This window comes from Mytilus californianus, unplaced genomic scaffold (assembly GCF_021869535.1).
Source record: "Mytilus californianus isolate M0D057914Y unplaced genomic scaffold, xbMytCali1.0.p SCAF_6, whole genome shotgun sequence".
NCBI classification, from domain to species: domain Eukaryota; kingdom Metazoa; phylum Mollusca; class Bivalvia; order Mytilida; family Mytilidae; genus Mytilus; species Mytilus californianus.
The window spans coordinates 111,445,602-111,472,246 of NW_026262712.1; the positions used below are offsets into that span (position 1 = coordinate 111,445,602).

General features: G+C 31.0%; 1 protein-coding gene across 5 annotated transcripts in view; it reads left to right on the top strand.

Annotated features, from left to right (window-relative positions):
* The window catches only part of LOC127705828 (uncharacterized), a 170,996-nt gene that overhangs the window by 109,035 nt on the left and 35,316 nt on the right, over positions 1-26,645 (top strand). For 2 of the 5 annotated variants that reach the window (XR_007984051.1, XR_007984054.1), the window contains exons 2-3: positions 18,531-18,661; positions 19,285-19,521. Coding sequence is in view for 1 of the 5 variants with exons in the window: in XM_052210186.1 (XP_052066146.1) it covers positions 18,531-18,661 (131 nt within the window). In the remaining 4 variants the exon portion in view is untranslated. Of the gene's footprint in view, positions 1-11,989; positions 12,127-14,590; positions 16,084-17,138; positions 17,242-18,530; positions 18,662-19,284; positions 19,522-26,645 lie in introns of those variants that run through there. The other 3 variants (XR_007984053.1, XR_007984052.1, XM_052210186.1) reach the window with 3 other exon arrangements.

Genomic DNA, 26,645 nt, shown 5'->3' on the forward strand with positions numbered 1-26,645 from the left:
TTTTTAAGACAAACGGTATAACGTAGTAGAGGTAGTATTGCATGAGAGCATTAAAAGCCTTTATTTTAAAGAGTTGCATTATGACTCTCGTGTTATTGACCAATTTAAATAAAGTCTACATAATTTTCATTTCGATCGTTACCAAAAAAAAACGTTTTGGGAAGAAATGAATATAATTTATTCGTAAAAAAGCTTCTGTTTAATGTTTTATTACTTCCGAATTAGATTTAAGTTTTCATTATTTCTTATATTAGAGCTAAAATGATAAAATGTGAAATTGACAAGAGTTGTTCATCTTTAACCAAATTCATTGTAACAAATAATCTTTCTTCTGATTAGGAAACTAAAAAAAACTCTGTCATCGATTTCTAATAACTATTTACGTTATGTTCAGCTATATTTATGTCGAATAACTGTACTGTTGAAGAAATAAGGATTCGTTTAAGAAAAACACGTGTTTGGGGAAAGTCATAGTTCATAACAAGACTTTGACTTAAATCGTCATCAGTTAAAAAAGATTTATAAACGCTCAAATAAATATAAGGTATGAAGTCAAACTGATGTTTGGGTTGCAAAAATCCTATATGACCTTGTTCGCCACAACCTTATTTAATGTATAAAACTGAAAATATTTGTCAGTAAACAAGTTCAGAATTATTGTTTAGGAAATGACATGTACTTCAAAGTAGTGAGGTACACTCGAGTCTCGAGGTTACATTTTGTGTTTATATCTTTAAAAATCATTCTTCTGTACTTAAACGTTCTGTACATGAATTTAGCATACAGCAGGAACGTATTACACATTAACAATAACTTTTTTTTCTAATTTAATCAATACATTATTCGTTTCATTGGGATCAGAAACATATATCCTCATTTGAACTTCATCGCACGTATATGGATACTGCAATACGTAAACGTATCTTAATACTTCAGTTCCGCAACAACTCTATTTGTAAATATCTATTAGTAGATATTAGTCTTAGTTTTGTTTATCATATAATGATAATTTTATGTTGGCATTAATAGACCTCCTCACAAACAGAACAGCTGAAATACTCTCACTAGCCAGGCTCGCATGTCTTAAGATTCCTTTCTGTGTGGAGGTCTTTTAATGTCAAAATAACTTATAAATGAACATTTAACTACGAATAAAGTGTTCCAAGTTACAAAGGGGAAAAAAAGATGAGTTTGGATTATCATCATCGTTTTTTAATAAAAACCCAACGAAAATTAAATACACATGTTATTGATGGATCAGCATATTACATTACAATATATAACTCTATATGTATTGTATTTAACATAATTGTATATATAATAGGAAAACTGAAAACAAAACATCACCAGAAATTATGTTTCAAAACAAAATTGTTGATTTTATCATACATTTCTCGATTATAGGAAACCGGATTTGCATAACGTCAGTCTTAAGATAACAAGGATAAAAATAAGGAAACTGACAAAATGTCAAGACCAAATATTACAGTTTTGAGTAAAATTCAAAGATTTTGATCATGAAATCTAAAAAAAACAGCAACAGGGCACTGGCAAATTTGTCAAGTGTCATACAAGAGGGGCGAAATAATTTGTTTGTCAACATTTTCTTAGATATGTGCTGAATGAGTTGAAATATTTAAAATTTCTCGAATGAACAATATTTTAGAAATATATCTTAGCCAAAAGCTTCCTTTTTTCAATGTTGTATTGTACATGCAAGGGTTCCCTACTTACTTCCGTGTATAAAATAAACTCATCAAGAATATGATCTTGCTTCAATTGTTAATCTAGTTACATTTCGTGTTGTCACGAGATTGTTTTCTAATTAATCTGCATTTCGAGATAATAGTTGATTCATACTTCAAACGATATTTCTTAAATTGGAAGAATATGAATGTCATGTATATTCTGTCAAAATACACAAATTTCAGTTTAAACTTTCAAAATTATAAATCCATAAGAAATTTAATGGTTTTGGTGCTTTTACTAACATAAAATTAATATGGCCGGTTAGACCTTCAGTAAACGCGAGAATGTTTAGTATGATGAAGATAACTATGTGTATGAAATAACCTTTCTATTTCTTAAAAAAAACTATATTAAGTGAGGCATTTATCAAAAACTTGTTAATTGTCTATGTAAAAGTTAAATGCGTTCGCGCTCGGTGACCTATAATGCCTGATATCGACGTCAGTTGACCATGAGGAATAGTTTTTGCATTGTCAATCATACTACACTTCCTTATTTTATTTTATATTAACATTATCTTCTGCAAAACGTTTGCTTATCTATTACGTTCATGTTTTCCCCAGACGGACTGAGTCTTGTCATTTGGTCAATGGAGGAGAATTGATGTCTCAATTGCAATCATACCACAAATTGAGCTTTTTGTGTACTAGTTTAATTATTTTTATTGATTATTCAGTTTTTATTTTTTAATTAATAGTATTAGTATCACACAATAAAAGTTCTAACTAACAATATTTATATTAATTATAGATTGCTATCCCCGTTTTGGTTTGTTTTAATTTGCTACTGTATCTTGAGTTTTATATACAGTACTTGTAATTGTTTTTCTTACAGGTTTTCTTTATTCTGGGACAGTGCTTTTATTAATTTTCGATTTTAAAACAAATCAATGTGCATCAAATATTACAGAAATGGCATATTTCAAATCAATATAGTGTCTTGTGTATTCTGTCTAAATGTACACAGTTTAGTTTAAACTTTCAAAATTATAAATCCAAAAGAAACGTTACTGTAGTGGTTTTAAGACTTTCTACCATTAAATAATATGGATAATCCACTAGCAGTCACAACTTAAGTAAGCGCAAGGATATAAAGTATGAAAAAGATATATGAGTAACAGGAAAACCTTTGATGTGAATGAAATAACTTAATGAATGAAATAAATATTGTCTCATCTTGAATTTTCTTTACAGTATTTGTCATTATTTTTTACAGGCTTTTAAAATTTTTTGGACAATACTTTTACCAATCTAGAATTTTAAAACAAATGAATTTTATCAAATATTACAAAAAATGCGCATTTCGAATATATTAAGTTATATGATTATTATGTTCTGTCAAGTGCACGTTTACCAGTACGTTAACCTATCCGTTTACTTTCGGTTTTAATGGAATTTGGAACGGACACGTTAACGTGTACTTCAAACTACAGTGCGTCATGAATGTGAATGAAAAAAGAATGGCCACTAAACGGCGATGTTAACAGATCCATTAATTAACAGATGCATTGTGAATATGCATCCATTGATCGTTTCGTTTAATTATCGTAAGGTTATTGTCTGCTTGATTCAGCCCCACAACAACTTTTCATTATATTAATATTAATTTCTTCCCGTTTATCGTTCACATTTTTAAAGTTTTAATGAAAGAACTGATCAACAATTTCTTGATATTGCAACCACAAACTGCCATTTGCAATCAATAAATGTTAACAGATGCATGCATTTTGTTATATACTTTGCAATCAAGGGGTTAATAATATTTTATTTTTAAACACCAAAGGTACATCTCAAGCTTTTGTTAAGATTGTTGTCAGTTAAACTCTCAGTTTATGGTGAAACAAGCATGTATCAAATAGTGACCAGCATGCAATTGTCTGTGTAATAGTTGGTGGTTGGATCAAATCAAGTGTTCCCTTGATAGCATATACTTAATAACATTAACTGTAGTACCAACTTTACTTCACCAGATGCATATTTCAAAATTACAAGTGGTGTATTCAGAACGATTTGAATACATTAGAAAATGATAAAACGTTTTGTTAAAAAATATCATGTTATCATTGAATACAGAAATGTCATAGTATTAAAATTGCAGAAACTGACCGAAATTCCACTTTTACGATTTAAAAAGATTTTTTTCTTTGTATATCTACAAATGTATCTTATTATATCACATCTAACACACAATTTTTATAAAGTAAACACCGTTATTGTAATATTGAGTAAGTTGTCCTATAAAAGTAGACGGTGGTATTTTATTTCCAGGTTGGAACGTTTCTGCAATACATGCAAAGAAGGATTGATAGGAAATGAATTTCATTATTTATTGGTCTTCGCAGTGATAAATATACTGGTTAACAGTCTCAAAGACAAATGTATTCCTGAATTTTAAACAAAATCCACCATTTGCCAAGCCAGGAGATCTATGGCGTAATATAATTTACCATTTATATTTTCTTTACCAAGTTAATTTTTTAGACTAGTATTACCCCTTGATATCCTCCTCTCTTTTGTTTTGTATCTACTATTTTAGATACATGACCCAATCATACATTTCCCTATTGTTACAGTGTAAACTAATGGTGACACAAAACTTGAAACTGATTGGACAAAAGTAAAAAAATAGGTAGATTAAGTGATTTAAAAATTAACAAGTGGCTAAGTATATATAGAAATATATAACTTCTTCAAAGATTTAAAGCTTGTTATTTCAGTAAGGTTTTCTTGTAACCGTCAACAGCAACATTTATTTATACTAAACAGGTAATATTTCATTAAATATTCGAAATTATGAGGCTTTTAGTGTTTCTTTCTTTATTTTCTTTTCTAAAACAAAATGTTTTATTTGTGCATTGTTGAAATGAAATACCTTGATTTCAAAGTAGAATAATCCAAACCTTTTCCCATGTGAATTTAATCAATAATGGGTGTTGCTAAGACATTGTGGATAACGATTTATTCACAAGAGTTGAAAATGTGTAGAAAATATTACTTATCGGTAGTTCTGAAATCAAACTATGAAAATATATTTGCTAATATATTATTTAGGGACTGGAGCTCAGAGTTGTTCAACCTGCACGAGCACCTTCACGACAGAACTTGGACAGACAGGAGTGGACCAGGAGAACATATGCAGGTCAGATTTTGTTTTATATAGTTCTTGTTTTGTTATTGGCACACTTAAGCATCTCTCTATTGATCACAGTCATTTTCATCTACATATAGCATGCTATCAAATTAAATTGATTTAATTAAGGAAAACAGTTGCAGTTTCAATAAATAAAAGTAACTAAAGTCAGATTTAGTTTAAAATTATAACTACGATACTGTAGGTATACTAATCTCAAACTTGTAAAACATTTGTTCAACTATAAATTTGACACTTTGATAATATACTTCGTTTGTCTGTAATTCAATTGTTTTATTTATTTTAAGAACAGTGCAGTAAATGAATATCGGAAACGTGCAGACAAAGACTGCACTTCGGATAGCGGTTTAACCATTGGTCTTGCCAAAACAGCTCAGCAAGCCGCCTGTGGTATGTATATTAAATCGTAATTATCCTTTACTGTTCATTGAAATGTTACAATAAATGGGTTTCCCATTGGTGTGTCTTATGAATGCGAAACTTGCATTTTACGTACTAAATCATACAAATGTACTTTTGACGAGTTGTTTCTTCATTTTAAATATCATTATAACAGGCAAAATCGACGACTCTGCTTTAACAAATATAATGTTCTCTGAAGGAAGCCCACAGTCTTAGGCAATATAACACTCTCTCTGGAATTCAAACTATTGCAATGAGTAAGAATCAAATAAAACAGTTGAAGTGAATTAAACAGCCATGGCGTTGTCAGTTTGTTTTCGTTCTATGAATTTGACTGTCACTCTGGTATCTTTCGTCCCTCTTTTACAACATCTATTTTTTTCTTATATATCCAATTAAAAGTTGAATCGAAATAACATCGGAAAAAAATGAATTGCAAGTTTGCAAACGTTATTAAATGAACTAGACATACAATATAACATTAAAAGACAACAAAACAATATCCTCCAAGCTTTGCCGATTTTATTCATAAAAGGGTAACAACTACTGATAAACACAGATAAAGTGTCGCCCGTTTTGTATCCGAATATTTAAAATCTTAACACGACCGACCACAGTCTTACAAAATCTAAACAGCATTTTTACCTTTTGGTCTGATTTGATCTGAACATGATCTAATCAAGTCTTAATCGAAGGCAAGAACAATCTGTCTTGTTTATCTTGACATGACTGCACGGACTTAATTAACACGGTATATCGTGACAGCGTCTGAAAGTCTGAAAAAGTCATGACGTTTTTCCCTAGCAGTAAATCCAGTCGATTAAGACTTGATCAGACCAAAATGACTGTTTCAGACTTAAATATTGCTACTAGTGTAGTTTAATCAAGATAACTCTGAAATAAAACTATGAAAATATTTTTGCTAATATTTTATTGAGGGGCTGAAGAAGGGACTTGTCTTGCCTGCACCACAATATTTGCGAACGAGGTAGGACAAGACAACGAGAAACTTTGCATATCAGATTTTGTTGTATATAGTTTTTTTTTTTTTTTTTGCACACTTAAGCATTGCTTTATGGATAACAGTCATTTTCATCTACATATAACATGCTATAAAATAAAAATGAGGAATAAAGGATAAACAGTTGCACCTTCAATAAATAAAAGTAACTAAAGACAGATTTAGTTTAAAATTATAACTTTGATACTAGATGTATATTATTCACAAATTTATAATTTAAAAAGATATTTGTTCAAATATTAATATGACACTTTTATAATATACTTCGTTCCTCTTTTAAAAATAGAGCAGCAAATTCATATCTGGAATGTGCTAAACAAGACTGCACTTGGGATGGCGGTGCCACCATTACACTTGCCAAAGCGGCTCAGCAAGACTGTGGTAGGTACTCTAAATCGTAATCATCCTTTGCTATACATTGAAATGTTACTATAAATAGTATTGGTGTGTCTTATCAATGCGAAATTTGTGTTTTACGTCCTAAATCATACAAATGTACTTTTGACGAGTTGTTTATTCATTTTAAGTATCATTATAACAGGCAAAATAGACGACCCTGCTTTAACAAATATAATGTTCTCTGAAGGAAGCTCACAGTCTTAGGCAATATAACTCTCTCTGGAATTCAAACTATTGCAATAAGTAAGAATCAAATAAAACAGTTGAAGTGAATTAAGCAGCGTCAACTGTACCAAGGCAAGAATATGACAGTTGTTTTCCATTCCTTTGATGTGTTTGAGATTTTGATTTTGCCATTTGATAAGGGACTTCCCGTTTTGAATTTTACTCGCAGTTTAGTATTTTTGTTATTATACTTTTTTCGGAAAAAAACACACAAAGGTCTATAAAAGTATAAGCAACAACCGGTTTCAATAAACATCAGCATTAATTCAATCGAGTTTTATAAGACCCTACATTAAATAAAACCCCTTTTAGTTAAAGAAAAATCGACAAATTTTGAAAATTCTCAAAAAATCAAAACAAATTTTGCCTGTATTGCCGTGTCGTATATCTTATGGCAAATTAAGAGGTTTGGCTAGCTATAAAACTAGGTTTAATCCACTATTTTCTACTTAAGAAAATGCCTGTTCCAAGTCAGGAATATGACAGTTGTCATTTCGTTTAATGTGTTTGGAGCTTTTGATTTTGCCATTTGAATAGGAACTTTCCATTTTGAATTTTCCTCGGAGTTCAGAATTTTTGAGATATTACTTTTCTCAAGTAAATTGAAATAAATAATCTGTTTCTTTTTTTTTTCTACCAATTGGAAAAACTTATTCATTTACATTTACTACAAAACAGGGATTTTTTATGCCTGCACCACAGCATTTGCGGGCGGGGTAAGACTTGACAAGGAGAAATATTGCAGGTCAGATTTTGTTGTATATAGTTCTTGTTTTTTTTTTATTTGCACACTTAAGCATCGCTCTATTGATAACAGTCGTTTTCATCAACATATAACATGCTATAAAATAAAAATGAGGAATAAAGGATAAATAGTTGCACCTTCAGTAAATAAAAGTAACCAAAGGCAGATTTAGTTTAAAATCATAACTTCGATACTAGATGTATATTATTCACAAATTTGTAATTAAAAAAACCCAATTTGTTCAAATATCAATATGACACTTTTATAATATACTCCGTTCCTCTTTTAAAAACAGTGCAGCAAATGAATATTTGGAATGTGCTAAACAAGACTGCATTTCGGATGGCCATGCCACCATAACATTTGCCAAAGCGGCTCAACAAGGCTGTGGTAAGTATACTAACTCGTAATCATCGTTTGCTATACATTGAAATGTTACTATAAATAGATTTCACATTGGTGTGTCTTATGAATGCAAAATTTACGTTTTACGTACTAAATCATACAAATATACTTTTGACGAGTTGTTTCTTCATTTTAAGTATCATTATAACAGGCAAAATAGACGACCCTGCTTTAACAAATATTATGTTCTCTGCAGGAAGCCTAGAGTCTTAGGCATTCTAACTCCCACTAGAATTGCAAATAATAAACTCATCATAGATACCAGGATGTATAAGAATCAAATAAAACAGTTGAAGTGAATTAAACAGCGTCAACTGTACCAAAGCAGGAGCATGACAGTTGTTGTCCATTTCTTTTGATGTGTTTGAGCTTTTGACTTGTCCATTTGAAAAGCAACTTCCAGTTTTGAATTTTACTCGCAGTTTAGTATTTTTGATATTTTACCTTTTTCGGAAAAAAACACACACAAAGGTCTAGAAAAGTATAAGCAACAACCGGTTTCAATAAACATCAGCATTAATTCAATCGAGTTTTATAAGACTCTATAAAATAAGCACCCGTTTTAGTTGAAGAGAAAAATCGGAAAAATTTTGAAAATTCTGAAAAAATCAAAACAAATTTTGCCTGTATTATTGTGTTGTTTATCCTATGGCAAATTAAGTGGTTTGGCTAGCTATAAAACCAGGTTAAATCCACCATGTTCTACTTAAGAAAATGCCTGTTCCAAGTCAGGAATATGACAGTTGTCATTTTGTTTAATGTGTTTGAGCTTTTGATTTTGCCATTTGATTAGGAACTTTCAGTTTTGAATTTTTCTCGGAGTTCAGTATGTTTGATATATTACTTTGTTCAAGTAAATTGAAATAAAAAACTCTGTTTCTATTTTTTTCTACCAAATAAGAAAAACTGATTCATTTACATTTAGTACAAAGCAAGGACATGTGATGCCTGCACCACAGCATTTGCAGGCGAAGTAGGACTTGACAAGGAGAAATATTGCAGGTAAGATTTTGTTGTATATAGTTCTTGTTTTTTTGTTATTTGCACACTTAAGCATTGCTTTATGGATAACAGTCCTTTTCATCTACATATAACATGCTATAAAATAAAAATGAGGAATAAAGGATAAACAGTTGCACCTTCAATAAATAAAAGTAACTAAAGACAGATTTAGTTTAAAATTATAACTTTGATACTAGATGTATATTATTCACAAATTTATAATTTAAAAAATATACTTTTTCAAATATTAATATGACACTTTTATAATATACTTCGTTCCTCTTTTAAAAACAGAGCAACAAATGCGTATCTGGAATGTGCTAAACAAGACTGTACTTGGGATGGCGGTGCCACCATCACACATGCCAAAGCGGCTCAGTAAGGATGTGGTAGGTATACTAAATCGTAATCATCCTTTGTTATACATTGAAATGTTACTATAAATAGGTTTCCCATTGGTGTGTCTTATCAATTCGAAATTTGTGTTTTACGTACTAAATCATACGAATGTACTTTTGACAGGTTTTTCATCGGAAGGTACTGAGACCTTGTTGATAAATATTCCGTATCAAATTCACAAATAATACACGATGGTCTTGAAGTATAGATTCTGCGTACTGACGTTGTATCATCTTAATAACGTGTTATAGTATTGTTTTATTTGTCTTTATTGATATAATAATTTTACTGCTGAGTCTTTTTTTTGTGATATCCATTTGACGTGACTCTGTACTTATGTATCCCGTCATACTTTGAACGACAAAATTTTTTTACTTTATTAATATTACTTTTACTGTTAAGTCTGTTTTTGTGATATCCATTTGACGTGACTCTGTACTTATGTATCTCGTCATACTGTGGACGACAAAACGCGCGATTCTACGCCAGTACTTAAAATCTTTCAATCCTTTATGGGCGGATTTTACATAGATAAATAAAATCGTATAATAAAAAAGCAAACTGAGGATGTTTAATTTGATGTATGCCTTTTTGTGCTTCTTTCTTACCTTTGTTTGTTTTTATAGTGATTAAGATGATAACACAATGTTGACTGCTGTAACCCTATTTTTGACATTTTTACCTATTGTGTCTGCTTTTTTTGTTCACGCATCGTTGTCAATATAATGGAATTTGATGCGACTGTCATAAAAGTGGTTCCATCCACCATTTTCTACGTAAGAAAATGCCTGTACCAAGTCAGGAATATGACAGTTGTTATCCATTCGTTTGATGTGTTTGAGCTTTTGATTTTGCCATTTGATAAGGGACTTTCCTTTTTGAATTTTCCTCAGAGTTCAGTATTTTTGTGATTTTACTTTTTTCTTCATTTTTAGTATCATCATAACAGGCAAAATAGACGACCCTGCTTTAACAAATATAATGTTCTCTGAAGGAAGCTCACAGTCGTAGGCAATCTAAGTCCCACTGGAATTCAAACAATTGCAATAAGTAAGAATCAAATAAAACAGTTGAAGTAAATTAAACAGCGTCAACTGTACCAAGGCAAGAATATGACAGTAGTTTTCCATTCCTTTGATGTGTTTGAGCTTTTGATTTTGCCATTTGATAAGGGACTTTCCGTTTGGAATTTTACTCGGAGTTTGGTATTTTGTTATTTTACTTTTTTTCGGACAAAAACACACAAAAGTCTACAAAAATGAAAGCAACAACCGGTTTCAGTAATCATCAGCATTAATTCAATTGAGTTTCATTAGACCTACTATCTATTTTTTTTTCTCGGACAAAAACACACGAAGGTCTAGAAAAGTATAAGTAACAACCGGTTTCAATAATCATAAACATAAACACAAATATATCCGAGTTTAGTAAGACTCTTCGTTAAATCGGAAAATTAAAAAATTCTCAAAACATCCAAACAAATTTTGCCTGTATTGCCATGTCGTTTATCTCATTGCAAATCAAGTAAATTAAAATAAAAAAACCTGTTTCTATTTATTAAGTCTACCAAATTAGAAATATGATTCATTTACATTTAATATTAACAACAAAGCATTGCCATTTTACAGACTGCGAAGCCTTAAAAGCCTTAAAAGTTCCAACGTTAATATGTTCTGTAACAGTTCGCCTCTCCGTCTTTAGTCCTTCTGTCAAAATTTAAATTAAAAGCCATTTTGACTATAAGAGTATAAATTATATGAAAAAGTTAGTTTCACAATCATTGTACTCGAATACATCTTCCTGATTGCAAGTCTTTTTTTTTATTTGTTTTTTTACTAGATTGCATTCAATGATTTATAACAAACTTTCTATTATTTAAATTTAAGGAAAACAAACATCATCCCGTTCATGGTACACAGTTTAAATAATGGATTATTAGCAGGTCAACAAGATTAAGTTAACGATAAAAGAAAACACAAACCGACCTCCGTTATCAATATCTATTTACTGTTATCAAAATTACAAAATGTTAGGGAAGGTTTCTTCGTACAAAGGTTACTTGCGAAATAACGAACAGGACACGTATAAAAGGAGTTGGACAGATTGCAACTCCCTCAAAGCTGCAGTGTTACATACATCAACAGTCTATTAACTTGTTTATCTCAAACAGGTAATTCCTTTTACGATATATTAGGAGCTAAATCAGTCTATTTATCAATCTTGATTTTTATTTTCCAAAGATTTTTTTTTTCTTAAATCTTTTTTTACATGATGAAGTTAATAAACGTAATTATTCTAGTTTTCTTTTAAATCAATCCGTAGTAAAGAAACTGCAAAATAAAACCCGTGTTCTTCGGATTTCGAGTTGGAAGATTATTTTTGAAAATTATGATATATGCAACAAGAAGCGGTTAACATTTTTGGTGTTATTTGTTTACTTCTCATCTGGTCTGTGTTTATTTCTTTCAAATAAATTTGAAATGTCAGATGTAGTGAACATGTAGAATCTATGACATAGTTCATATGTCAGGAACAGGAACATGACATTATAGGTCATTATGTCAGATGTAGTGGACATGAAGAATCTATGAGATAGTAAATATGTCGGAACAGGAACATGAAATCATTGGTAATAAAGTAAGATGTAATTGACATGTAGAATATATGACATAGTAAATATGGCAAGAATAAGAACATGACATCATTGTTCAATATGTGAGATGTAGATGACATGTAGAATTTATGACATAGTAAATATGTCTCGTACAGGGACATGCCAACCTTGATTATAATGTCAGATGTAGTGGACTAGTGGAATATATGAACAAGTGAATATATTAGGAACAGAAACATGACATCATTGGTAATTATGTCAGATGTAGTTGAGATGTAGGATCTCCGACATAACAAATACGTTTTGACTAATCACCAAAACTCTACTTGACTTGATCAACCCGATGGGTGCCACTAGAGAAGCAGAATCTTCTTACCCTTATGGAGAATGTAATTTTAAATTCCTTTCTTGGGGGTGTTCGTATTGCTTAAACTTAAGTTTTTGTGTAGAGTTTGAGAAGGTTTTTTTTCACTAATCCTATCGTAATGTCGTCTTTTTCATACTTGAGTTTTCCGTAAAGTGTTTGACAGTTTTCTCATCCAACTTTCTATTGCGATTGCGTAAATAAAACTAACAAATTGTAATACCATATGTTAAAACTCGGGAGAGTTCGTATATCTTCAACAACAAGGCTTTAAGCTTAGTATACTAACTAACTCAACTAAAATGTTCTTTTCTTCTGAAACTTTGGAGAGTTTAAATATTCACTGACCTCTACCAAATAATATTGATTCCTACTTAATTTTATGATGAGAATTCACGAGATTCTGATTTTATTTTCGCTGACGACATTATACAACCAACAGCTCTGCATGCTCTACATAACTTCCCTGATTTCTAAATAATGAATCGTCCGTCTTTTAATTTCCTATTCAAGTTTTCATGTAGTTTAACTTTCTCAAGGTAATAATCAATACTTTAGTAGGTAGTGAATCATTTTTCGATAGACAGTCATCTCACGATTAGATACCACGTGTTTAATATCTTTATCTCCTGAAGATTTATTGACATTAGTCAAACCAGTCTTTAAAATCTAAATAAGATGTCAGACTGTTTATTCGATAACTGATAAATTTATAAATGATTTTCATATGAAATAAATATATAGGTCTAAATATTAACATAATAATGATAAATGAAGAGAGGTGTTTTTAAAGCTGGCAGCACGACTGTATCGAACAACTTTTTTTTACCCCCCCCCCCCCCCCCCCCTTACATTTTTTCGGTGCAGAAAAAGAAATTCATTCATGACCGAATAATCAGGACGAATACCCATTGATCAATATTAAATGATATGTAACAGGTTTAGAAAGTGAGTCGAACAATTCATATGAAAGGCTTATACTGGAAAAGGGTAATAGAAACTTTACCCTTTGAAATATTTTAACCCCGTACAGAAAGCACACCCATAACACTCGACATCTGATATAACGTCCCATATTCTGAGCAGGTGCGGCTTCAAATCTATATATCGATGCCAACCATTGAAATGCCATCTTCAGCACGGATTTTGTTGCCAGGCCGAAGTATTAAAAAAAAACATATTTCAATTACCATGTCAACCGTTTGTGCGGAATATAACATCAAGAGAACTTTAAAATGGTGAATTTACTGTTGTGTAAATGTTGGAAATCAATTAAAAATATGAATTGTGTAAAGATATTTATTGTTCAGATGTTTAGTTTAAAACATTACTTTCGTGTTATATCAAGATACCAGTGTACACATTACTGCAAAACCCAATGTACAACAAGTAGAAAAAACCTCGCTAAAATGTAAAAAAAGTCATGTTTGCTTCGAGTCATATCTTAATTAAATGTTTTAAAATTCCAAATTTTTTTAAAACATTATTTTGTAAGAGTGTAAAGAATTTGACGCTTACATAAAAAAGTTGTACAAAGGAAAAATGACTGTAGTATACTAGGTAAATTATTCGTTTAGATCCACTTACGTTAGATATACATGCATATCCAAAGTAACAATAGTGCCAATAAAGAATTGAATCCGGTATTTAATGATATAGAATATGTTTTTACTCGGGTCGTGTCAAAATACATCGCGTAAAAAAGTACAGGAAGACCAGTTGCATTATCCGATTTACCCTCACATACCCATTTGACACTTTTAGAATTTTACCTGATGCAACCATCAACAGGATTCGGATACCAATAAATTTTGTTATCAGCATCAGTTAGAAATCTAGTGACAAAATATTACATCTCCTGTAAACACTGAAAACTAGATCTTCTCAATGCTTGTCCCGCTTTAGCAAAGACGCTATCAATTATAAATTCACGGGAAAACGTTCTGGTAAATAGAAAACATAGAAATAAGTTGAAATAAAAACAAAACTTCTTTTTAATGTTATTATTTTCCTCCTTACATAGCAAACGACAAGTACAGCAGGCTATGGGAGCTTGGTGTACAATTGGTTTAAAATGTTGCTATGCGAAAAAAATCCTAGGTACCAACTTCAATTTATGTTTTTACTGGCTGTATATCTCTCTGGAACATGCTAATTATCCGTATATATATGCAGCTAGATAAGATAAAGTCAGGCGGAAATTCCAAGGAATCGATAGATATGCAGTAAAGATTAGCTTTTTGAAATTATGTAACTAAGCAAATTCAAACGGATCTTATCTCGATGTAAACATTGAATGTGAATAGATCGAGAAGAGCGCAACTACATGTACAAAAATCGAGACGACCTTTTCTTAAAATTGTATAAAAAATAGTAGAAAAATACCTACTTTAAAAGAATCTTTTATGTTTCAACCTGCACAGACAGAATTCTAAATTGTTATATTGTAATATTTCTATATTGAATGTACATGTGACAAGAGCAGACCGGTTTACTCGAAAACTTAGATGTGAAAAATAATTATAAAAAGAAGATGTGGTATGATTGCCAATGACACAAGTCTCCACAAGAGACCAAATAACACAGAAACTTACAAATTTAGGTCACCAACAATGAGCAAAGCCCATGCCGCATAGTCAGTTATGAAGGCCCCGAAATGACAAATGTAAAACAATTCATACGAGAAAACTAACGGCCTAATTTATGTACAAAATAATGAACGAAAAACAAATATGTTACACAGCACCAAACGACAACCACTGAATTAAAGGCTTTTTTTATTAGATTGCATTCAATGATTTATAACAAACTTTCTGTTAAGCAGGTCAACAAGATTAAGTTGACGATATAAAAAAACAGAAACCGACCTCTGTTATCAATATCTTTTTACTGTTATCAAAATTACAAAATGTTAAGGAAGGTTTCTTCGTACAAAGGTTACTTGCGAAATAACGAACAGGACACGTATAAAAGGAGTTGGACATATTGCAACTCCCTCAAAGCTGCAGTGTTACATACATCAACAGTTTATTAACCAGGTAATTCCTTTTCGATATATTGGGAACTAAATCAGCCTATTTATCAATCTGGATTTTTATTTTCCAAAGAACGTTTTTTTTTTTGTTTTGTTTTTTTTTTCTTAATTCTTTTTTTAAATGATGAAATTAATGAACGTAATTATTCTAGTTTTCTTTTGAATCAACCCGTGGTAAGGAAACTGCAAAAAAAACCCGTGTTCTTCGGTTTTCGAGTTGAAAGATTATATTTCAAAATTATGATATATACAAGAAGCAGTTAACATTTTTGCTGTTATTTTTTTACTTCTCATCTGGTTTCGGTTTATTTCTTTCAAATAAATTTTGTATTTGTTTTCTTTTTATTCAAATTTCAAATACTCTCATTGTTGATTTAATCAATTTTATTAAAATTATTTCAAAATTTGTTTTGTTAATTTTTAATTATCATTATTATTTAAATATTGAATTAATTTGTATTGTACTATTTGTAAATATGCGTTTAATTTTATAGAGGGGGAAACATAAAAATGGACAAGCTGTCAGTCGTAACTTTTATTACCTGTCTTGTATCTATTAGTATAGTTATGCAAGGTAAGAAAATTTTCTTTAATTTTATTTTTTGGAAACACGCTCAAACTGTACGGAAACTTTTTTGTGCTACATTTTTTCTTTTCCTATTTTCTTTATGTTGGTTCACGTTATTGAACATCCATTTCATAGCCAAAGGTGAAATAACAAAAAAACCGAACTTTCGGAAAATTCAAAACGGAAACTCCTTTATCAAATGGCAAAATCAAAAGCTAAAACACATCAAACTAAGCGAAATCAACTTTCACATTCCTGACTTGGTGAGTCATTTCCTTATGTAGAAAATGGTGAATTAAACCAATAATCCTATTTCTTCGTTATTGAAAACACTGAATATGACTAATCACCGGCTTTTTACAAGGTAAATACTTAAGGCGTCAAATATAAGCACAGAAGTTGATAAGCCTTTCAGAGCACGGGAGTTCATGTCTCATTTTTATATAGAGTTGTGCTGCTTTTGCTGTAGTTTGATTTGTCGTCTTCTAATATATTGATGTTTTATCTTTCTTTTCTTTTTCGGTAGCAAATCGAAAAGAAATATTTTCATTTCAAACTTTAGCATTTAGATAAAGCAAGATAAAACATAAAACGTGTCAATATTGTGGGACTAAAAATTCATTTTTACTCAGCATAAATACCTAAACATGTACTGACTTTTTTAAAACTGAGTTTTACTGTGCGTATTGATGTGTGTTTGTTTATTCTACATTGGCTAGACGTATAGGGGAGGGTTGATATCTCACAAAACATGTTTAACCCCGCCGCATTTTTGCGCCTGTTCCAAGTCAGGAGCCTCTGGCCTTTGTTAGTCTTGTATGTTTTTTTTAATTTTAGTTCATTTATATGTTTTGGAGTTTAGTGTGACGTCAATTTTCACTGAACTAGTGCACATTTTTGTGTAGGGGCCAGCTGAAGCTCGCCTCCGGGTGCGGGAATTTCTCGCTGTGTTGAAGACCCATTGGTGGCCTTGGGATCTTTTCTGCTCTTTGGTCGGGTTGTTGTCTCTATGACACATTCCTCATTTCCATTCTCAATTTTACTAATAATTCATTCTTTAGGAGCTGACGCCCAGGATTGTGCTTCTCCAAACATAACCGCATGCTCCACAATCTATACCGGCGCGGTAGCAGGGGCAGCAGGAGACATAAAAAAAGCATGTAGGTTAGACTATTGTTTATGTACACCTTTTGTTTTAATCCATTTATGTTAAATTATTTGATAACACTGTAAAGCAATTTAATGACGTTTTTTTATATATTATAATGTTTTTTATACTTAAACATGTACTAATGACAATTTGTATTCCTCTATATAGCATCTTACCAAATGAGAATTAGCGATAATAGATGTATTCTCTACATGTCATGCTGCTAAATGAAATTAGGGACAATAAATATATTGTAATGCATTCTGTTAAATGAGAATTATACTTAATTTATAGAGATTAGAAATGCATAATTCTTCGATAGAGCCTGCTGCTAAATGAAATTAGTGATAATAGATGTATTCCTGTATAGAGCATACTGTTAAAATGAGAATTATACCTTATTTATAGAGATTAGCAATGTATTCTTCGATAGAGCAAGCTGCTGAATGAAATTAGGAACAATAGATATATTCCTCTTTAGAGCATTCTGTAAAATGAGAATTATACTTAATTTATAGAGATTAGAAATGTATTCTTCGATAGAGCATGCTGCTAAATAAAATTAGTGATAATAGATGTATTCCTGTAAAGAGCATGCTGCTAAATGAGAATAAATAGATAGATAGATAGATTATATTGATCAAGTATCATCATCAAAAATATTACAAATGTAGAATAAAAACAATATCATATAAAAGGGTAATAGATGTATTCCTTTTTAAAGCATGCTATTAAATGAGAATTACGGATAATAGATGTAAATTGCATTTCTCTTTAGAGCATGCTGCTGGTGTACAGAGCATGCTGCTAAAAGAGAATTAGAGATAATAGATGTATTCCTCTTGATAGCATGCTGCTAAATGAGAATTATGGATAATAGATGTATTCCTCTTTATAACATGCTGCTAAATGAGAATAAGGGATAATAGTGTGTTCCTCTATAGCGCATGCGTCTAATGAATATCCGGGTTAATAGATGTAATCATATGTATAGCATTCTTTCAGATTACAATTAGTGATAATAGATGTATTCCGATATATAGCATGCTCCTAAATAACAACTAAGAAAATTAGATATATTCCGATATATAGCATGCTGCTAAATGAAATTAAGTGATAATAGATGTATTCCTTTTTCACTCTAATGACATAGGAATAATTGATCACAAAAAATTCAGGGGAAGTAATAGTAACTTCAATGCTATATTCATATTACTTATAAATTGTTAAAACGTGTATACATGTATATTGATAATACATGTAGTGATTAAGTATTTATTGTATCATTTTATTTGAATCACAGTGCAGCAAATACCTATCTAGATTGTTTGAACAAAGTTGTCACTGACTGCAAATTGGAATCCGGCACTTCTGTTATAAGCCAAACCATTGCTGCTGCCAAACAGGCCCTTTCCCAGTATGGATGTGGAAGTGGTATGTATGCCAAAATGTTACTATCTTTTATATTACTGGCTTCCAATGAGCATGCAGTCTACAATCGATTTCATACATTATTATGTTTATGGAGATACGGTATGGTATGATCGCCAATGAGACAACTATTCACTAGAATCGAAAGATATGTTAGAGCAATCTTAGTTTTTTTCCTCTTGCAAATTATCGAAACCAGAGACTTATCTATCATTTATTCAAGGGTTCATATCATTCCAAAACTAAAAATCAGATTGAAAGAAGTAATCAAACTTTTTATGATATCATGCAATACTACTACCATCGTCTTGGTACCACGCGCGCGCTCGCTTTTCGTGCACTGTCAATACCCGATATATCATACTTCCAATATCAAGTGCTCCTGTATTGCGATATGGATTTGAATTATCAGTTTATCATTTATTTCCTAGATCAAAATGATACAGAACATTAAAGGATCGTTTGTTTTTGTTTCATTTTATCACTTTTTCTACAACATGCAGTTCTTCTTCCACCTTTTTATAATACTAGTCATTCAACAAGCCACCAAATATTTTTTAATAACATGTCAGATGCTTCAAGATTTATGACTTTGTATTTATAACAAAAAACATGTTTCTGTGCAGGAAATGGAGCTGGAAGTCTTGTTTTTAACTTGGTTGCAATGGTTTCAGGACTTACAAATATATGCTGTTTTAGCTGAAATACTTTAATTTATTTATATGAACAAATCTACATGTAAAAATATCTTTTCATGACTTTCATTTTATAAGCTGTTTTAGATGAAATACACTAATTTATTTGTATGAAAAATCTACATGTAAAAATATTTATGAATCTACGAACAAAATGCAATTTGGACACTACCAGATATTGTTTATTTTCAACATTAACTTCTGAAATAAATTGATTGTACAGATTTTGGTAATTTTCTTTTTTTTTTTAATGATTCTTAGCTGTCAGTTTTTTCTATTGCAATATCGATGTACGTTATGGCAGGTAAGTTTATCGACGGGTTATATGCATTTCTATGTACAACAAGTACTCCCCTTTAATAGCAGAATATTCCTGAATTGTTACGAATCACAGTCTATTCGCTTTTAATTGATAGATTTGATAATACTTACCGTTACCTTGATGATAAGTTTGATTTGGATAATCCAGATTTTTTTTATATTACTGTGGACATAAACCCAAGGGAGCTTGCTTTACATTTGATTACATACAGCATTATTTGTACGTTTCTATATTTGGATATTTTAGCTTCACATTGGAAACTATATATAAGAATGTACGACCAAAAGAAAAAACGTTTTTTCGTTCTCTATTATGGTCGGATATATTCCTTCGGCCCCTTCTTAAGGTGTGAATATGTCACAATTTGTTTGCTATTCTCGTGTCTGTAAATGTGTTTAAGATGTCAATGAACGAATTATTAAGTCAGTGATCTCGTTACCACAAACTAATCAAACTGTTACTAAATTCCTTCATAAATCCAAAGATTTCTTAGAAAGTTTGGCTGTGCAAAACGATCAGACAAACAACAGTACAAAAACACAACACAGAAAACACTAAAGACTCTTCATTTCTAAATGCTTATGTTGCAGGTGTTACACTTAGCATTTCAATATTTTTATATGGCTTGGCTTAGTTGACCCCTTCCTAGGCCAAGCTATTGTAATCTGTATTGTGGTTTTATCGTTTTATGTTTTTAGTTCATTATTATCTTGTTGTACTAATGTATATATTGTTTTTTTTTATATGAGTACAATTTTTACTCTGAATAAGTAAAAATTTCACAATTCACCTTCTTGTTTCTCTTTTCATTTATGCATTACCCAATAGAATGTAAAATACATGAGCTACATGCGTCACTTGTGGTCTGTTTGGGTTGAAGGGGAAAGCATGAAAAGCCTATACTAGTACATTTACATACGATCTGTGTAAACTTATTGATCCGTCACCTTGCATTTTATGCATCATAGACGCAATGCGTAAATACGACATGCTTCTGTTATCTGCATACGAAATCCTTTTTTTCCCTGTGTTTTAAATTAAGCTTTATTCGAGCTTATTAGGACAGGAAAATGTCGTTTAACACATAGTTTTATAAAAACTCGTGAAATTTGAAAAAAAAACATAAAAAAAACACTACTTGACTCAATCTGAGGGGTGCCACTAGATGAGCATAATCTTCTTAATCCTATTGTGATGTCGTCTTTTTCATACTTAAGTTTTCCGTAAAGTATTTAAGACAGTTTTCTCATTCAACTTTCTATTTTGATGATATTAAATAAAAGTCACACATTTTAATATGATATGCTAAAACTCGGGAAAATTTGTATATCTTTCAACAGCAAGTCTTTACGCTTAGTACACCAACTAAATCAACTAAAATGGTTCTATCTTCTGAAAAATTCTGGAGATTTTAAATATTCACTAAACTCTAACAAAGGCTATCGATTCGTACTAAATTTTATGACGAAAAGTCATGAAACCTGTTTCTGATTTTATTTTCGTCAGCCGCATTATACAACCAACAGCTCTGGCTACCTTACCTACCTAACTTCCCATAGCTAATATGCATAAAACTAATTAGGTTAAGATTTGTTCCGAACGGACTGATTTTTTATATGGCTTCGATAAATTAGTACTACGATTGGATATCTTAACATAAGTGGTTTGATGCATATCCAAATAATGAACGTCTTTTTTTTTTTTATCTTTGTTCAATTTTTAATGAAGGTGGAATGTGCAAATTTTTATTTTGTGTATAAAAAATGAAAACAACACATTATAAATGTCATGCGTCCGAAGCGCTTTTCTGGATTTACTTTCATCAGGAACGCTCATTATCAAATATTTGAAAGCCAAAGATATATAAGAACCGACACAGGTAATAATCAATGAGAAGTGCATCATTTCTCGGTAGATATTTGTTATGCAATTAGAGGACTGCAATAATCCCACGTGATTAATATCTTTATCTTCTGAACATTTATTGACATTAGTTAAACAATCCTTTAAATCATACCCTTTACAGTGAAAATTGGTCACATTTGTTGTCAGAAATCATGTTACATTATTTGTTTTATGTAACAATTATGTTAGTGTCAACTTACAGCCCTCAAATTGCTACAATAAGGTATTTTAGCCTTTTTTGGTCATTTAGCATGCACACAGTTAAGATTTTACCTGAAATTTAAATTTTTGGATTATCTAACACAGAAACCAATGAGACTTGTATATTATGACTAGTTTATAGTATAAATATTGTTTTTGGTCAAATTATCTAGTAAGTGTTCATGTTTTATTGTGTTTCTTGGTGAATTATTTATTTCAAGAAAAATTGGTGTATACTTATAAAGGAATTCCAAAATCTCACTTGAAATGCATTTTATAACCATTTTAGCAAGTTGTCTAGCTTGGAGATACATAAATTGCTCTTGTTGATCCATGTTTATACATATAAGAATGGTTTTTTTACCAAATCACTCTCCTTTTCCAACATGTAGAAAAAAGGGGGGGACAAAATTATCAATTATATTTTATGTTTGGACCACTGTATTTATATTCAAGGAAGAATCTCTGATAAAAATAAGACATATAGGTAAGAACACTGTTATTTGATGAGATATTAACAAATCAGAACTGGTAAAAATTGAAAAAGTGTCATATCTTTCACTATTAGAATCCATATGTAGTTTTCTTTGATTAACGCATATGTTACTACCAGTCCAATTTGAGCTTGAATTCAGTGATATAGTGTTTTGACAAAAGCTTTATGTGTTTTTTTATGCTAGAAATAGATCATAGAAGGAAATTAAGTCAAGCAGAAGTCAATATAACAAGTCTGGTGCTGTTATAGGTATAGAACCACTAATTCAGGCCCGGTCGGAAAGAACATACAAGAAAGTAGTACATATTATAAACAAAATAGTTCCTACGCATAGCTGTATCTTTGTCAATAGTGGGAATAGTTGGGTAGTTTTAAGTATCAAAAGAAAGCTTGGGGGCTTGAGGTCACTGTAGAACCCTTGTTGAAAGTTTTATTTGAATAATAAAGAAGTATAGGAAATTTTAATAGGAGGGCTCATTTGGCCTGTTGTTCAGATCAGAAGTTCCTGTTTTTGTACTATCAAACTTCCGGGAACCAGTACGCTCTAATATGCAATTAAAGGTATGTTGATTTTTTCAGCACAAGTCAGCATAAGGTACAGTTTTGACATGAAATAACTGCCACTTTATTTGAACTTAAGATAAAGTAGCCATTTATGCTTGAAATTGCAGAATTTAACATAGAAAGCAATGGGGCTATGAATTAGTGGTTTTATACCTTAACATCTAAGTAAGATGTCAGACTGTATATGTGATAACTAATAAATATATGGATGATTTTCTTAATTTGAAATAAATATATAGGTCTAAATTTGCACACAATTTCAACAAACGAAAAGGGGTTGTTTTTAAACCTAGCAGCACGACTGTAACCAACAGCGTATTTTTACCCCCTCCCCCTCCCTTTTCTCCTTTTTTCTCACCACCACACACACACACATTTCACATTTCCCATGCAAAAAAGGAAAATCATGAGTGACCGAATAATCTGGACGATTACTCATTGAACAATAAAAAAAATGTAACGAAATAAGAAACTGAGTAGAACAATTTACATTAGAGGCTTATACTGGAAAACTGGTAAAAGAAACTTTATCCTTGCAATATTTCAACACTCTACAGAAAAAGCACCCATATTTTTTACAGCATTGTTTTGTAAGAGTGTAAAGAATTTGACGCTTACATGTATAACAACGTTGTACAAAGAAAAAATAACTATCGTTTAGTAGGTAAATTATTTATTAAGATCCATTTATGTTAAATACATATCCGACATAACAATCGTGTCAATAAACAATTAAATTCATTGGGTATTTAAGGAGCTAAAATATTATTCTTACTCATGTTTAGTCAAAGTGCATCGACTTAAAAAAGTGCAGGAAGATCAGTCGCATTTAGGCCCTTTGGTAGTTTTAGAATTTTCCACGGTGCAAGAAACAGGATTCAGATGACAATAAATCATGTTATCAGCCATCGGTACAGCAGATGCAATTTTCATTTCTTATTTTTATCAATTATAACTTCCAATGTACAGCATAATATACACAAATATAATAGCAATATATAATATTGAATCTACTATTATTAGCTGCTCAATACATCTTTCTTAGGAAGCATTTATTTTTCTAAATATGTGTATAAAAAAAGTGAGAGAGAGAGAGGGGTTATGTTTTCAATACAAATTCATCTGGACATTTAATTTTAATTCAGTATAGTATCAACATTAACTTCTGAAATAAATTGATTGTACAGTTTTTGATAATTTTCCTTTTTTTCTGTTTTTTTAACGATTCTTAGCTGTCAATTTTCTCCTTTACATTATCTATGTACGATTTGGCAGTTACGTTTATGGACAGGTTATATGCATTCATATGGGCAACAATTACCTCCCTTAATAGCAGAATATTCATGAATTGTTATGAATCACAGTCTATTCTGCTTTTAATTGGTATATTTGATAACACTTACCGTTACCTTGATGCAGTTAATCCAGATTTTTTTTTATATTACTGTGGAAATTAACCCAAGGGAGCTTGCTTTACATTTGATTACATACAGCGTTATTTGTCCTTTTTCTATATTTGGATATTTTAGCTTCACATTGGAAACTATATATAAGAATGTACGACACAAAAAAAAATGATTTTTTTTTTTTTTTTTTTCATGTTTTTTTTACTTAAAAAATGATTTTTCGTTCTCTATTATGTCGGTGCTATTCCTTTGGCCCCTTCTTAAGGTGTTTATATTTCAGAAGTCGTTCGCTATTATCGTGTCAGTAAATGCGTATTAGATGTCAATGAGCGAATAATAAAGTCAGTGATTTCGTTACCACAAATTAATCAAACTGTTACTAAATTCCTTCATAAATCCAAAGACCTTTCAGAAAGTTTGGCTGTACCTGTAGAAGAGAGGCGAAAGATACCGAAGGGACATTCAAACTCAAAAGTCGAAAATAATCTGACCACGCAATGGCAAAAAAAAGAACGATAAGACAAACAACAGTACAAAAACACAACACGGAAAACACTAAAGACTCGGCAAAACGAACCCCACAAAAACCGGAGCTATCTCATGTGCTCCGGAAGGGTAAGCAGGTCCTGGTCTACTAGTGTCACCCGTCGTGTTGCTCATGTTAGTACAAACCCGGTGATAAATCTAATTTGATAGGTTTCATTCGGAGAAAGAAGACAGGGATGGTAATTAAAACGGGAGATCGCATCCTAAATTTTACGGTGATATTGTTTATAGGCAAGTTTCTTTTAACCCTATCTTGTTGATCTACAGATCGATATTTTATAAACAAGATTTGTATTGGGGATTTTATATAATTTACCTCCTTGCATCCCCATTTACCACCTTAAGCTTTTTTGTTCATTTTGATGTTTGTTAGATATATATCTATACTTGTGGTTCATTTCAAATGTATTTTTGTATATATACCAATTTTAGATTGTGAGCATCTTCATTTCAAAATGCTAATGTTGCAGGTGTTACACTTAGCATTTCAATATTTTATATGGCTTGGCTTAGTTAACCCTTTCCTAGGCCAAGCTATCGATGGTATTATTGTTTTTTGTTTTATATTTTTCGTTCATTATTATCTTGTTGTACTAATGTATATGTACAATATAACCAATTTTACTTGCTAATTGAAAATTAAGCTGAATAAAATAATTTAAGACAGCAGAGAAGATAATTCTGTTTTAATTGTTTATTACTAAGACTTAAATAAAGAGTGAGCTATTTATACTGTAAATTTATGGTCTCTCTAGTCTGGTCAAAGTGTCAGAGTGTCCTACTAAATCAAACGATAAATTGTTGAAATTAGATAACATTTTCACGTGCAGAGAAATTTCACTTATGACCAGTGCATGATTGGATTACATCTTTCTTATTGGTCAATGATCTTGCGGGGTCAGCACGAGTTCACGTGTAAGTGCGTTGTGGTCACTTCCTTTTATAATCAGCATTTGATGTGTTAACTTGTGATTCTTATCAAACAATTTGTTAAAAATTCCCACCCACATACCTCCCTTAATGTTATCTTTTGAAGTAGATATGTATATATGTTTATTTGTGGGGCAGATTTTACTCCCCACCTTTGCTATTCCTTGTCATTTATTCAATTGATATGATATTAGTTGATGTAATTTCGTATTAATTATGTATTATCATTTCATATTAGATATGAACTTTTATGTTAAATGTTTTATTTGCAAAATGTATTTTTTGCATTTTATGATTTTGAATAAATGACCTTTTTTCGTCAGTTTAGTTTTTATATCATATAGCAAATCAAGCTCCGACTCTGGCCTGTGTTTACATTGTATGTTTATGGTATCTAGCTGTCTGTCTTATATATATTGTTTATTTTTATATGAGAACAATTTTAACTCTGAATAAGTAAAAATTTCACAATTCACCTTCTTGTTTCTCTTTTCATTTATGCATTGCCAAATAGAATGTTGAAATACATGAGCTACTTGCTGACGCATACTAGTAAATGTTAAACCTCTGGTGGTCTGTTTTGGCTGAAGGAGGAAAGCATGAAAAGCCTTTACTAGTACACGTACATACGATCTGTGCAAACTAATTCATCCGTTGAATAACCTTATTCTTAAAGATTATCAGTTTAGCACTGTAGTGAAATAAATCAAACAACAAGTTATTAATTTAATGCTTCCGTTTAAGAGCTGTTCATATAAACAAATTGCCGTCCTACCAAACACCAAACTTTGCATATTATGCCATAATAGACGCAATGCGTAAATACGACATACTTATTATCTGCATACGATAACCTGTCTTTCCATTTGGTTTAGATTAAGCTTTATTCGAGCTTATAAGGGCAGGAAAATGTCGTTTTATT